The sequence below is a fragment of the Ascidiella aspersa genome, chromosome 9 (assembly GCF_963924565.1).
Source record: "Ascidiella aspersa chromosome 9, kaAscAspe10.2, whole genome shotgun sequence".
Lineage (NCBI taxonomy): Eukaryota > Metazoa > Chordata > Ascidiacea > Phlebobranchia > Ascidiidae > Ascidiella > Ascidiella aspersa.
The window spans coordinates 2,100,224-2,112,412 of NC_139455.1; the positions used below are offsets into that span (position 1 = coordinate 2,100,224).

A 12,189-nucleotide genomic window follows, 5' to 3' on the forward strand; every position below is an offset into this window, starting at 1 on the left:
ACTAAATCTTTTCTGGAATGTTGTTAAAACATCTCATAGGCGTAAGAATGAAACATGACAGGGAATATGATTTAGCAAAAGTCCATAAATGGTTATCAAAGGTGATCTGACCTAATTATATTTCAAACAGGGACAATTTGCGTTGCAATATTTGCAAAACTTAAGCGAGATAAAGCTTTGTCAATCAGTAACAAAATACCAACCAGCTGTCTCCACTTCGTCACAATGGTCACTCTGTGTTTCCACAATGGGAATTGTGTCTGTCATAACCAGAACTTCGGGTTTGTCTTTGAACTCCACCAAAATCAGTTTGGTATCCACAAGTTTTTCGACACCTAAAATAATTGCAAAACATACTGTAAAAAAAATACAATAAATATGCTGTTGCTACCAGGCATAGTATATTTAAAATAGGTTTGTCTGGCATATATTTCTTCAACCAACGTTTCGGCTAACTATATGACAAGCCTTCATCAGGGACTATGTGTGCCAGATGAACCTATTTAAAAAAAATACATTTACAAAAATGTGAGTGATTTAGAGTGATGATGTTCATGGAAGTGAAATATATTTATCAAATAGCATAAAAACAAATTGATTTAATTTTTTTTAGTTTGATCTTTATAACTGTTTACCCTTTATAACTGTTTACCCTATAACTGTTTTACCCCAATCGTATTCAGGTTAAATCATTTATTCGAAAAAAAAGTCTAATTCTTTCCTAGCTTAACAAATAAGGCACTGATGAACATGAATTTGTTTGATTTAAAGAAAGATACTATGACAATACATTATAAATTATGTACATTTTTGATGAATTTGTACAATTAACTTTGATATTCTTTAGTACATAGATAGATATGTTTATTGTTAGGGAAGTAGATTCCCAGGGAGCAGCGAAAGACCGTTAGGTCATCAAAGTCAGCCGCTCCCTGACCGCAATATAATCAGAATACATGTACAGGTATACGACAAATTAAATCATTAAAAAACAAATAGTATATCTTGACTGGCAGATATATATAGTTTTTTAAACTCCGGTTGATGTGGCAATATTATTCAAATTTTATTGGGCAAAAAGGTTTTCCTAAAACTCTAACACAACATTTCGTTATATGTTGTTCTTCTAATTAGCTTCATAAAAATATACTATACAATTCTAAATATGAGCCCATCTGCATTTTGTGGCACTTTACACTAAAACCTGGGTTGTTCAACGCCAAATTTTGTGGTGTGCAGGTGTGCAATCAAGGTGTTGCACATCTACTTTTTGTGGAATTTAGGTGTTCAGGTAACTATTTTCGAGTTTCAAAAAAAAAAAAGGGGGGGGGGAGGGCGAAAAAAAAACGCTGATGTTTCTTTTTCTGCTAATTTAAAATTCTGACAAAAGGAGAAAAAATCAACAAAATATTGCACGGTGACAACGTACAAGTGACTTCAGTGTATGTGACGTCATCTAGCAACGCGCATGCTTATCCAACAAAGCAGAAATCCTAAATTTCGCGTCGTTCACGAAGGTAAAAAAAATCTTGGGCATGTACCTGCCACAAGTAATGCAAACTGGGATAGAAGTAGATTTAATCTAAATTGCTTTATAAAGAGTCTAAATTAGGTATAAAAAAACTTGCTAAAGAAATTAAATATTTTACAACAGCATTGTAGTTTGTTAGAGTGTTAAAACTGCAGTAAAAAACAAGGATGGTCTAAAATCTTAACACGGCATTTAAATGATAAACATAGCTCCCATTATTTGAGTTGGAGTGTGGGTTAACGTTTGGGTTTAGGTGGGTCAAGTATTATCATTATAATATATATTTCATCCTTACAGTTTCAATTTAAATGACAGCTTGTTTTGTTACGGTAGAAAAATAGGTGGTAGGATTCTAGACAAGCGTCAAAAAAACAATCACTTACATTGTTGATCTCTTAAATGCAGTTCAGCGACCGATGTAAGTTTTGTTCCATCTTTTGAAGTGGCCCATCCGATTGTAAGTAACGCATCTTTGTCATTTAGCTCCTCGCCAATGCGAGTTTTCAACTTAAAAAGGCTGAATCTCTCTGGAATATCACTCACAAAAATGATGTGCTCTCCTGTGTCCATTGGTTTATTCTTCCATTTTAAACAATTTTAATCTCAAAAACTAGCAAAAAACAGCATAAATAAAACGTTGTCTTGTTTATAAAGAAACAACAGGTAGTTACTAAGAATCAAATTATGCAATTACTAATAATCAAATTATGCAATTGCTTTTTTGGTGCTGGTCTAAAACCCTACAACATCAACACCTGGGGTTTAAATTGCTACCATTATTTGAGTCAGGGCTGGTCAAGTATTATATATATTATTTATTAATAATGCTTAACCCACCCTAAACCCAAATACTAACCTGCACCCAAATAATATGCATTGTGCCTGTGGTAGTATTCTAGACCAGTCCTCCTTTTTCTTAATTTTATCTTAAAAGTGCTTTAAAATAACAAATATGTTATGAAAAACAAAACAATAAAGAATTCGACCACCTTTTTACAGTAACAAAAAGAGTTGTCATTTAATTAAAACTGCACTGCAGTAAAGAAAATAAATATGAGAGAAAAACTATAATAGAAAAACGGGCGCTCTTTCACTATTGTACGTAAAAATTAATAAAAAAAAAATTTCTTTAAATGCCGCATACCACAACACATATTGTTTGGGTTAGGGTGCGGGTTAGCGTTTGGTTGAGGGTGGGTCAAGTTATTATTAATAATAAACATAATATTACTTGACCCACCCTCACCCAAACGCTAACCCGCACCCTAACCCAAACAATATGCGTTGTGGTATGCGGTATTATTATTTTTTTTTTGCATAACTTTTCACGTACAATAGTGAAAGAGCGCCGAAAAACGTTACCCACAAGAACACAAACGCTAACTCGCACTTAAACCCAAATATAATTAAAAAAACATGTCGTAGGATCTAGACCAGCGCCCAATATTGTTTTATTTTTCATTTTAAACTGCAAGCTGTGCATATATTTCACAATTCATACTTATTTAACTCATTAGAAATTCTTACATAAATGGCAACAAGTACAGTACAGGTAACATCTAAACTGCCGGTTAGAAACTAAACAACCTTGTATAAAAAGAGCAAATGGTGCAACAGTTCCGCTTTTACTTTCTTGTTGATTTTTTTTCTGACGTACTTCTGACGAACTAGGCTTTCTACCTAGGGGCTTCCCCTAATCATACGCATGGATGCTTTTCTCAAATCCAATGTGAGGCCTTTTTCTTTTATAACAGGGGTCGGCAACCTACGGCCCGCCGATGAAATTCATCCGGCCCGCCGCCTCTTTGACAAACTATAAGCACGATTCCATTTCAAATACTTTTTAACTATTTTAACTACGTATGTACGAAAAATTTTCGCGCTTCGCGCGAATCATCCTTCTCCATTCGGTTTGTTTACGTTTTGACGCTGTCTTTTGAAATGTACATTAGCGCTTCTTTACCGTTGTGCCGTGGAAGGCCGCCAAGTGCGTCGCGGACAAACGGAAAACGTATTCACAAATATTGAACATATATGTTTTAGTATTTTTCATGTCGGCAATGTAGGCTAATAAAAACTTGCAAGAAATGGCGTTATACCAAAATAAAATCGAGCTCGCTTCGCTCGCCAGGTGTGCCCGGACTTTAAAAGGTTGACAAACACTCAGCTAGATTAACTATTGTTATTGCGTTTCCTCAAAGTAGTTTTATTACACTTTTCATTAGCTGTATGGATGACGATGTGTGGACTCGGATTTTAAACCAAACAAACGCGTTTTATTCGCGCTTTGTGCCAATACTTTATTACTGCCTCCTTAAATGTAATTAAACACATTTTTAGGCGCAAAAAAGATCCGAGGGCCTGATTCACGTAGTTTTAACATTTTAATAACATAATTCCTAGTTAACATTTTGTGCGGCCCGCAGAGACCTTTCTGAGTTTGGTTTTGGCCCGCGACTACAAAAAGGTTGCCAACCCCTGTTTTATAAGTTGCTGCAAAGAGATTATAACCATGAGGACAAACTGTGACGTAGCTCATTGTTCTACTTTCGACAGCGTTCCGCTCTAGTGCATAATAGTAAAACGTAAACAACTGGGCTTGACTTGCATGTTGGTGAGCTAAAATTTTGGAGCAACCGGCTTATATGTATTAAGGTTCGACATTTCTGACAGGTTAAAAGTTATGTTTTAATTAGGTGTCAAACTTTCATTGCCGAGTTTCGTGTGAACACACTTAAAAAAGCCTGTACTCTGAAGGGCATACAATATCAGCTGACCATAAGTACTATATAATATGGTAACACACTCGTTGGCGCGCCAACGTCGTCCTGTTAATGACTGCGGAAGCGTACAACGCGTTGCTATAGAGTAGACCAGTGGTTCCAAACCACGGAGTGCCGGAGAGGAATTTACATTTTTTTATTATTACTAGTAAGCCTTTTGGTACAACTTTTTGTGTTCGCTTATATAGTACAATAAACAAAATAATACAATATTGTTTAAAGTTATTTTTATTGCCCCAGTTTAGTTTAATTTAGCATTGCAGTAAAACACTTAAAGAAAATTAAAGAAGGGATCTTGTAATATAATTTATTATTCTTTAGTTTTGGTGGAATATTAAAATTACACATTTTGGTACCAGTTTAGTGGATAGGGTTCGGTGAACACAAACTTAGTGTGTAATATTGTTCATTTCAAAAAGGAAAGCACCAGATTATGCAGCTTTGTAATCTGTTAAAATTAAATGCAATAATAACATTTATTCTTTTACAACCAGTTATCCAATCAAAATTAAACTGAATAAGGATATATATTTTTAAGCTGTTTACAAGATGTCACCTACTTCTATACATGGGCTTTGATATTCATTCAACTACATCCTCCAGCAGTTAAGCTTCAAACTTTTGTTATCAGCTATTAGGGAGAAAAAGATGAGGTAAAAAATACTTTTCGCAAACTTACATTGAAAATGACAAAAAATATCAAACAGGGCTGCGGAGTCGGTTAAAAATAACCCGAGTCCGACTCCGGTTGAATGTGGCATTTCGTCGAGTCCTGAGTCCACCCCTGACTAAACAGCCTGTATTCTGCCAACTTACGTAACCAAAATAACATGAATATTCAGCTATCCGCTTATAGGGGTTCGCATAATTCATTCACTCATAATACATACACAATTACACATGGTTGGAAAATATTCCACCACATGCTATTCCACCTTTAGTCCCGAGTCTGACATGCGCAGTAAACTAACGCATGTCAGACTCGGGACTCGGGTAGTTTTACATGGTCTTACTCGAGTCCCGAGTCCGACTCCAGCAAAACAAACCGACTCCGCAGTCCTGATTTCAAACTTGTACAATATGCTACCTAGTTTTGTGTGGATTTTTTTATTTACTCTAAATTAAGCCACTAAACTTTTAGAGTCTATAATTTATTTCCTGAAATTTATTCACAATAAGTAATAACTCAACAACTCTTTTGACGACAAAGTAAAAATTTATAAATATTTTATTCATATAAAACAAAACGTTTACTATGTAATACACATTTGGAAATATAAATATAATAAATCAGTGCAAAGAGATAGTTTAATAAAAGTGTAAAAAAACATTTGTAATATATTGGTCGATAAATTGTGTTCATACAGACGCTGTTGACCAGGTACTACACAAAAGAATACAATACTGAAGTGGCCTCTGGAATCTGGTGTCAATAAAGAACTTTATTTATTCTTTAAATTGATTGATTCTTACCATGTTTAACCAAATAAATTTTAAATAAACATTATTTTGTTTTGCTTGCCTGAGTTTGCATATAAGGTGTAGCAAGAAGTAGGAAAATAATGACACTTTTAACAAAAATTGATAAATTAAGGCAGGGTGGTCCAAAACCCAGGCCCGACATCATTGTTTATGGCCCGCGAAGCACTGTTGAATTATTGTAATGCGTACAGGGTTGCTTTTACAGAAATATAAGTGACCAACAATCAGTGAGCATACTGCAATGGTTTGGTTAGGGTTACATTTTTCCGATTACACCATTAAATAAACCAGATTACTATGACTTGGCAAAAAAGCCTAATTTTTTGTATGTGTCAGACAGGTTTGAAAGTCGCAGTGCGTCCTATACGGAACTTTCTAAAATGGCTGTTTTGCAATGAAAGTTATATTTGTGTTCACTTATAAATGCAGTTATTTTCAAAATTAAGTGTTGTCAAATATGCAATTTTGCGTGTTTGGAGCAATCCAATCTGCCAGTCTGATTATTATCGCTTGATTTTATTTGTGCACAATTTGGTGATAGCAAAAAAAGCCCAAACAATTGCCAGTAGGAATTTGTGTAATGCAGTGTCATATGTTATCCACAAGAGAATAGAGTTTCATATTAATTAATAGGCTTCTTACAGCACAACAAATGGTCAAAGGGTGGAAAATTTGAAGGAATTTATTGTGTTTTACTCTTTAAATAATCTGCTCATTCTGTGACCAGAACTTTTTAAGTGGAGGTTCCCAATCAGTTTTCCAACTTGTATAATAGAAAAATAGTGTAATTATGCTACCTATTTCGACGGCTGTAATTGTTTGCCTATAACATCGTATATAGGTGTAGAATAAAAATAGGGAATGTCAATCCGTCCATAAAAAGCAAGAATTTGTCTAAAAATAAAAAGCACGAATTTGTCTAAAAATGAAAAGCACGAATTTGTCTAAAAATGAAAAGCAAGAATTTGTTTAAAATGAAAAGCACGTACATGAAACCACTAAAGTGCATCGATTGGGTTCAAATCTCGACGGTTTCTTTCGTTAGTCAAATAATACTGCATTTTATGCGGCAAATAAAGGTTTCAAAACTCTGAACTTTATGGAATACTAAAAAAATGATGGAACATCAAAGAAAAACAAATAGAAAAGTAGCATGTTTTTTTGAAGAATAGTAGTATTTTAACCTGCAGTGTTTTAATTATATGTTACATTGCAAGACGGATATATGGGAATGTCATACTAACGAAATACGAATACAGAAAAAAAAAATAGCAACAGCACTATTTAAATAATTTTAGGGCTCACTATATGTTGAACATATACAAGGTATGACGAATATATACACGAAGAGCCAAGCAATACTATTTTTTAGGTTAGTGGCTTTTTAAGCAGTAGAGTTAAAATAAGGACATTACAGGATTAAAACGTATCAGCGAAATAGGAATTTAAAAAAACTAAAAGGCAACAACATTTCTAGGAGTATAGAGATATTCTAAGAAGGAAATTAAATCAAGATAGAAAGACAAGGTCATTTTATACCTATATCGATATGAAACAATTTTGAAAAATTATTCTCGCATAGATTTTTGACAAATAACTTTACGCTCCACTGTTTTAATTATATGTTACAAGGTAAGAGGGATACACACTGGCGTCTTTAAAGACGACATACTTAGTCGGGCCGCCCGGTCTATCAACAACACTGTCGTAGGGCGAGTTATTGTGTTGCATGGGGGGTACACGCATCGAGTGAGCACCTTGGCAGTATTCCCCAGTTATAACTTCGGCCAGAAACATTTGCTTAGGTGAGTTACTTGCGAACCGGTCAGAATACCAGGCAGTAGTGGCAAAGTAAACGCCCCTGCCGTAAGCAGTTCCTGTAGAAATGTAAAATGTGTGAATCGCAAAGCCATGTTTTCTGAAACCTTCCAATATACAGTTATAAAGCAGTAGTTATCAAACTTTTTTACCAGGCAGACCCATTTTGTTCCTTGAAATAACGGACGACCTTGTAAATGTTAATAAAATTAAAACTTAAAAAATCACAAAGAAATAATTACTCGTGCATACACTAATTACACATTCAAACTACCTTCTCTGTACAAGCTTTCAAATGATTTAATTACGATTGCAACTCAATAAAAGGAGTTTGCTCCGTCTAATAATTTATTAGTAAAAATAATAATAAAATGAGAAATGTTTCCCAGACCCATTAAAACTACCTGACGGATCATAGTCTAGAAATAATGATATGCAGCAGTGGTCGGCAAACTGTGGGACGCAGAGCCATTTTTGGTGGGCCGCGAGTTACTTTTGAATAGCTTAGTTTTATCATGTAGTTGTGGGCCGCGTGATAGTTGAACATTCATTGCAACTTTATTTTAAAGTTGGTGGCATAGAATTTTTAAATTGGATTTTTAGCTTTCAAAAGGCCCACGTACCAAATGTGGTTCTGGAAGCCTATCGAACTATATTGTTTGTCAACTTAAACTGAAGGTAATGGAAATTTTTTTGGCGCTTCGCGCGTATGTTCTTTGTTTTATAGTATGTTTAACATTATGATATTGCAGTGTTTGGGCATCAAGGCGCCGTGTTATATTTCACCTTGAAATAAATATCCTGAATCCGCCACTTTTCGTAGTAATTTACGCAGTGGGCCTTCAAAAGCTCTTAAAAGAGTACTTTGGGCCGCGACATAAAAAGTTTGCCGACCACTGCTATACAGGTTCAAGATATAAAAAATAATAATTGTTTATATTTGCTGAAGAAGCCCAAAAGGAAAATGATAACATAAATAAAATGGTAATTCGATTGCACACCGGTTGTCACGTTTAAAACTCTATATCCTTAAGTCTTTGCCAAGCTTTGAGTTTCCTCGACTTTTAGGAAAATAGAGTTAGTATGGAATGGTTTTATGTTAAGCACGATATGCCCTGTTCAGTGCACAGTACACCTACCGTTGATGCCTGAATAACTCCGGTCGAAGTTATCTTTGCAGATGTTGTCACATTTGTCAGAGGCAGTGCCGTGAAAAAGTTTCATCGTCACTGGCTGACCTGAACCAGTGGCCGTCATGCGATTGGCCACTTTCGACTTTTGGGCCTGAAATATCCTGTAAAGTGTCGGGTTTTGAACGCGCACGATTTCCAATACGTGCTGGATCGATATTGCACAAATGTCAAACATTCTGCGTTTGCTGGTCGACTCGTGATCGGATCTTGGAAATATTTTAAAGAAGAAGCGCGGCCCAACGAACTGCTCGAGACCTTTTTCGTTTTCCAGGGAGGAAGGAAATGATGTAGAGAAACGACGCATGTCTGTTTGTGCTTGTAATTATAGCGTGTTCGCCTGGTAAAGTGTTAAATATTTCACCTAGATACTCATTTCCTTTCGTGGCCGTTCTGGCAAATCTAGCCGACATTCGACTCAGCTAATCTCCATCGCAGTCGCTCTTGTGCTATATAGTGTCACGCTGCTGTTGGATTAAAAACTACAGTCAACTGAGGCATGCCTTACTTGCGAGACCCGTTTTTACTGCGCTGTAAGCTCTTTTATTGAAAGCGAGCTATGCTAAATTATGTGAATGTACAATAAATCTATAAGCGACCTGACAGTATGCAATTTGAAATGCTTTGACAGTTTGTTTAGTTTCGATTTAGTGGAGTTCAGATAGCACGGTGGTCATGTCTCACCTGTTGAAATATACATTCGTAACAGGGCTGAAACAGGTCTTTGTTTGTTTTACGCACTACAGTCAATATTTGGCCGGCTCAGCGTACAAAATTGTCTTGTGTACAACATATAACGGCTGCTATAACACAGTCCTGTGCAAAGGATCTTAATAGCTAATTTTGGATTTAAATGTTTAAGGGTGGTACATTATGCTTTGATTTGCCCAAAGGTTGGCGACGTTTTGATTAATTGATGCGTTCGTTGGGGTACAGGTGGCCTACAAAAAAGTAGATTTCTAAAAAAAACATAGTAATTTAAGGTAACTAAAACAGCATAGATGTCGGATCGAGTGGCCGTATGTTTTACCTAAGATAACAGTTTATCAACTGATTGGCCGTGTTAGTGTGCGTTAGCACATCATCAGCTGAAACTCGCACTCTGCATTAAACAAATAATTTTATTGTATCTTTGTTTGGCATTCATTTTAGAACAACGCAACATACAAGTAAAGTAGAAAAGCTATCGTCATAATTAAGGATATCCGATAATATCGGATCGGGCGGGTCGATACCCGATACCAAGCGGCAGTATCGGTACTCGTCCGATAATATCGGATCGGTGCCGATCTTATAACAAATTAATGCAGACATTTCAGCCATATTCGAGCACAATTTGTTTGCTTGACGCCCACGATTGCCACTGGCACATAGAACTCATTTTTTTTTCTTACAAGCTAGGAAACGGAATTGATCTTAGAACATCAAGTATCGGACATCCATAGTCAGAATCACAAGCTCAAGGCAAAATCACCAGAAAAAAACAATAAAAAAAAATATTTTAACCTAGTCATTTGTCCAAAAGGCTCAAGTGAAGTCAAGTCATTTGAAAAGAGTGACTTAAGTCAAGTCATTACAATACTGTATTTAGCACAATTGCTTTCTGTGTTTTTAAAGGGCTGAGAATTTAGAGCGAGGACTCGAGTAAGACTACCCGAGTCCGTTCGAAACTGATTTGGGCTCACACTGTAAATCGTAAAGCTGGATTAGCATAGGGGGAGTATTGTCCACCCTATGAGGTGGATTTGTAGAATAATTTAAAGCTAAAGGTTTGATTTTAAAAATGTAAATATGATTTTATTGCTTTCGAACAATGTTGTAAACAAGTCAAATGACTTAAGTCCCAGTCAAGTAAATTCAAATAAACAACAAGACAAATCCCAGTCATCAGTTTCCCAATTCATGTCATCATTACAGCAATGTTGCACTGAATATGTGAATAATAGAAATCACCTTGACCCTTGCTAGATAAATATTGACCTTAATTCCTGATCAGTAACAGCAGAATATTCTAGCAAAGCTAGCAATTCAGGTCAGACACAATAAACAGATCTTAAAATATATATGTATATATATTGCCAACAAAGGTATCGTCAGTATATCTTAATTCGAATGAATTTCATTACAGCAAGTCACTTCCTAATAAAATCCTTTTGGTAAACTCAATTGACGATGAGCAATAAATCAACTAAACAAAAAAACTAAGATAAAGAACCCCATTAAAAAAAATGCTAAATGAAAACACTTCATTTCAAACAGGGTCATAGTTCAACAAATATTAAGTCCAGTTAAGTCTTGTCCAAACGACTTAAGTGAAGTCATTTAAAAAACAGTGACTTAAGTGTATACGAGACTGCTTTCAAATCGTGTTTTCGCTGAAAAGATGTTACACACTTGTGCATTGAATAGTTTTGTTTTATTTACAGTATTACAAATCAGTGAGCGTTAAACGCGATTTACAGAAACTGCTGAACATTAGAAGCAAATTAAACAAAAGATTATAAATTGGACGGGTTATATGGGCGAAATAGAACAATGTGAGCTGAATAGGGTGTGTAGGCCTACTTTAATTACGCATTGTAGGCATGGCTTAGCCCAGGGTGGTTCAAACCCAGGCCCGCGACATAATTTTTCGTGGCCCGCGAAGCACTGTTGAATTATTGTAATGCGTGTAATTGAGGGTTTAATCAAAGAAATGTCAAAGAAATATAAGTGACCAACGAACAGCAAGCATACTGAAATTATTTGGTTATGATTACATTTTCCTGTTATACCATTAATTAAACCAGTTTTCCATCTCTCACCAATTTTTTTGTTTTTTGTTTTTTACTAAACGTTTTACAAGCCTTTCTATTTCGGTGCCTGTATAAATATTCTTGAATGACAAATTTATGCGTTTATTTACATGCTATAGATTAGAGTGCACAGAAGAATCGCTTGTAACTAGTTTTTTCTTGAAAATTAAATTACTTTATTATCGGAATTCTCCTGGCCACACAAACAGTACCTAGATTTGTTTATATATCTTAAATTAGCGAATAGGCCTACCTGATGGTGGACATATAGTACTACATACAGAAGTTATCAATTCATCAAATGGCCTTTCAGTGATTATTGGCTATCAAAAGTAGAGTTTTCTTTTGGGTAGATAAATTAAGCGTCACAATATCATCTTAACAACTAAAGGTAAAAACGTTAAAGCAAATTATGGCATTTTAACTATTTTTTTTGGTACAACGTTTAATCAGATGAAAATCAAATTTTAGATCCTCAAGTATGACAAAAGGATCCAAAAAGCATTTTTCTAAAAGTAAAAAAGCACCGACAGAAAAACACGACAGTAGATCGATTCATGGGCTAGTCTCCAAAAACTTTCCTTTAGTGA

At 35.2% G+C, this 12,189-nt stretch overlaps 2 protein-coding genes across 2 annotated transcripts in view; both read right to left on the reverse strand.

The window, feature by feature from the left end:
- The window catches only part of LOC146131837 (protein mono-ADP-ribosyltransferase PARP14-like), a 41,635-nt gene extending 39,499 nt beyond the window's left edge, over window positions 1-2,136 (reverse strand). The window contains exons 1-2 of the mRNA XM_083397095.1: window positions 1,915-2,136; window positions 204-335 (exon numbers count right to left, since the gene is read on the reverse strand). Of these exons, the coding sequence (XP_083253221.1) occupies window positions 204-335; window positions 1,915-2,101 (319 nt within the window). The 5' untranslated portion in view covers window positions 2,102-2,136. The remainder of the gene's footprint in view (window positions 1-203; window positions 336-1,914) is intronic.
- A 3,452-nt stretch (window positions 2,137-5,588) lies between these two features.
- Window positions 5,589-9,111, reverse strand: LOC146131839 (protein mono-ADP-ribosyltransferase TIPARP-like). The gene is made up of 2 exons (XM_083397096.1): window positions 8,754-9,111; window positions 5,589-7,673 (listed from the first exon to the last, which is right to left on the reverse strand). The coding sequence occupies exons 1-2, from the start codon at window positions 9,109-9,111 to the stop codon at window positions 7,411-7,413; spliced, it is 621 nt and encodes a 206-aa protein (XP_083253222.1). The 3' UTR covers window positions 5,589-7,410.
- Window positions 9,112-12,189: the final 3,078 nt, after the last annotated feature.

Bases quoted from the DNA above. Each gene is read 5' to 3' on its own strand.
- LOC146131839 (XM_083397096.1), bottom strand. From the start codon at position 9,111: ATGCGTCGTTTCTCTACATCATTTCCTTCCTCCCTGGAAAACGAAAAA. The intron at 7,674-8,753 runs GTAGGTGTACTG...ACATTTCTACAG, and splicing joins GAGTTATTCAGGCATCAACG to GAACTGCTTACGGCAGGGGC.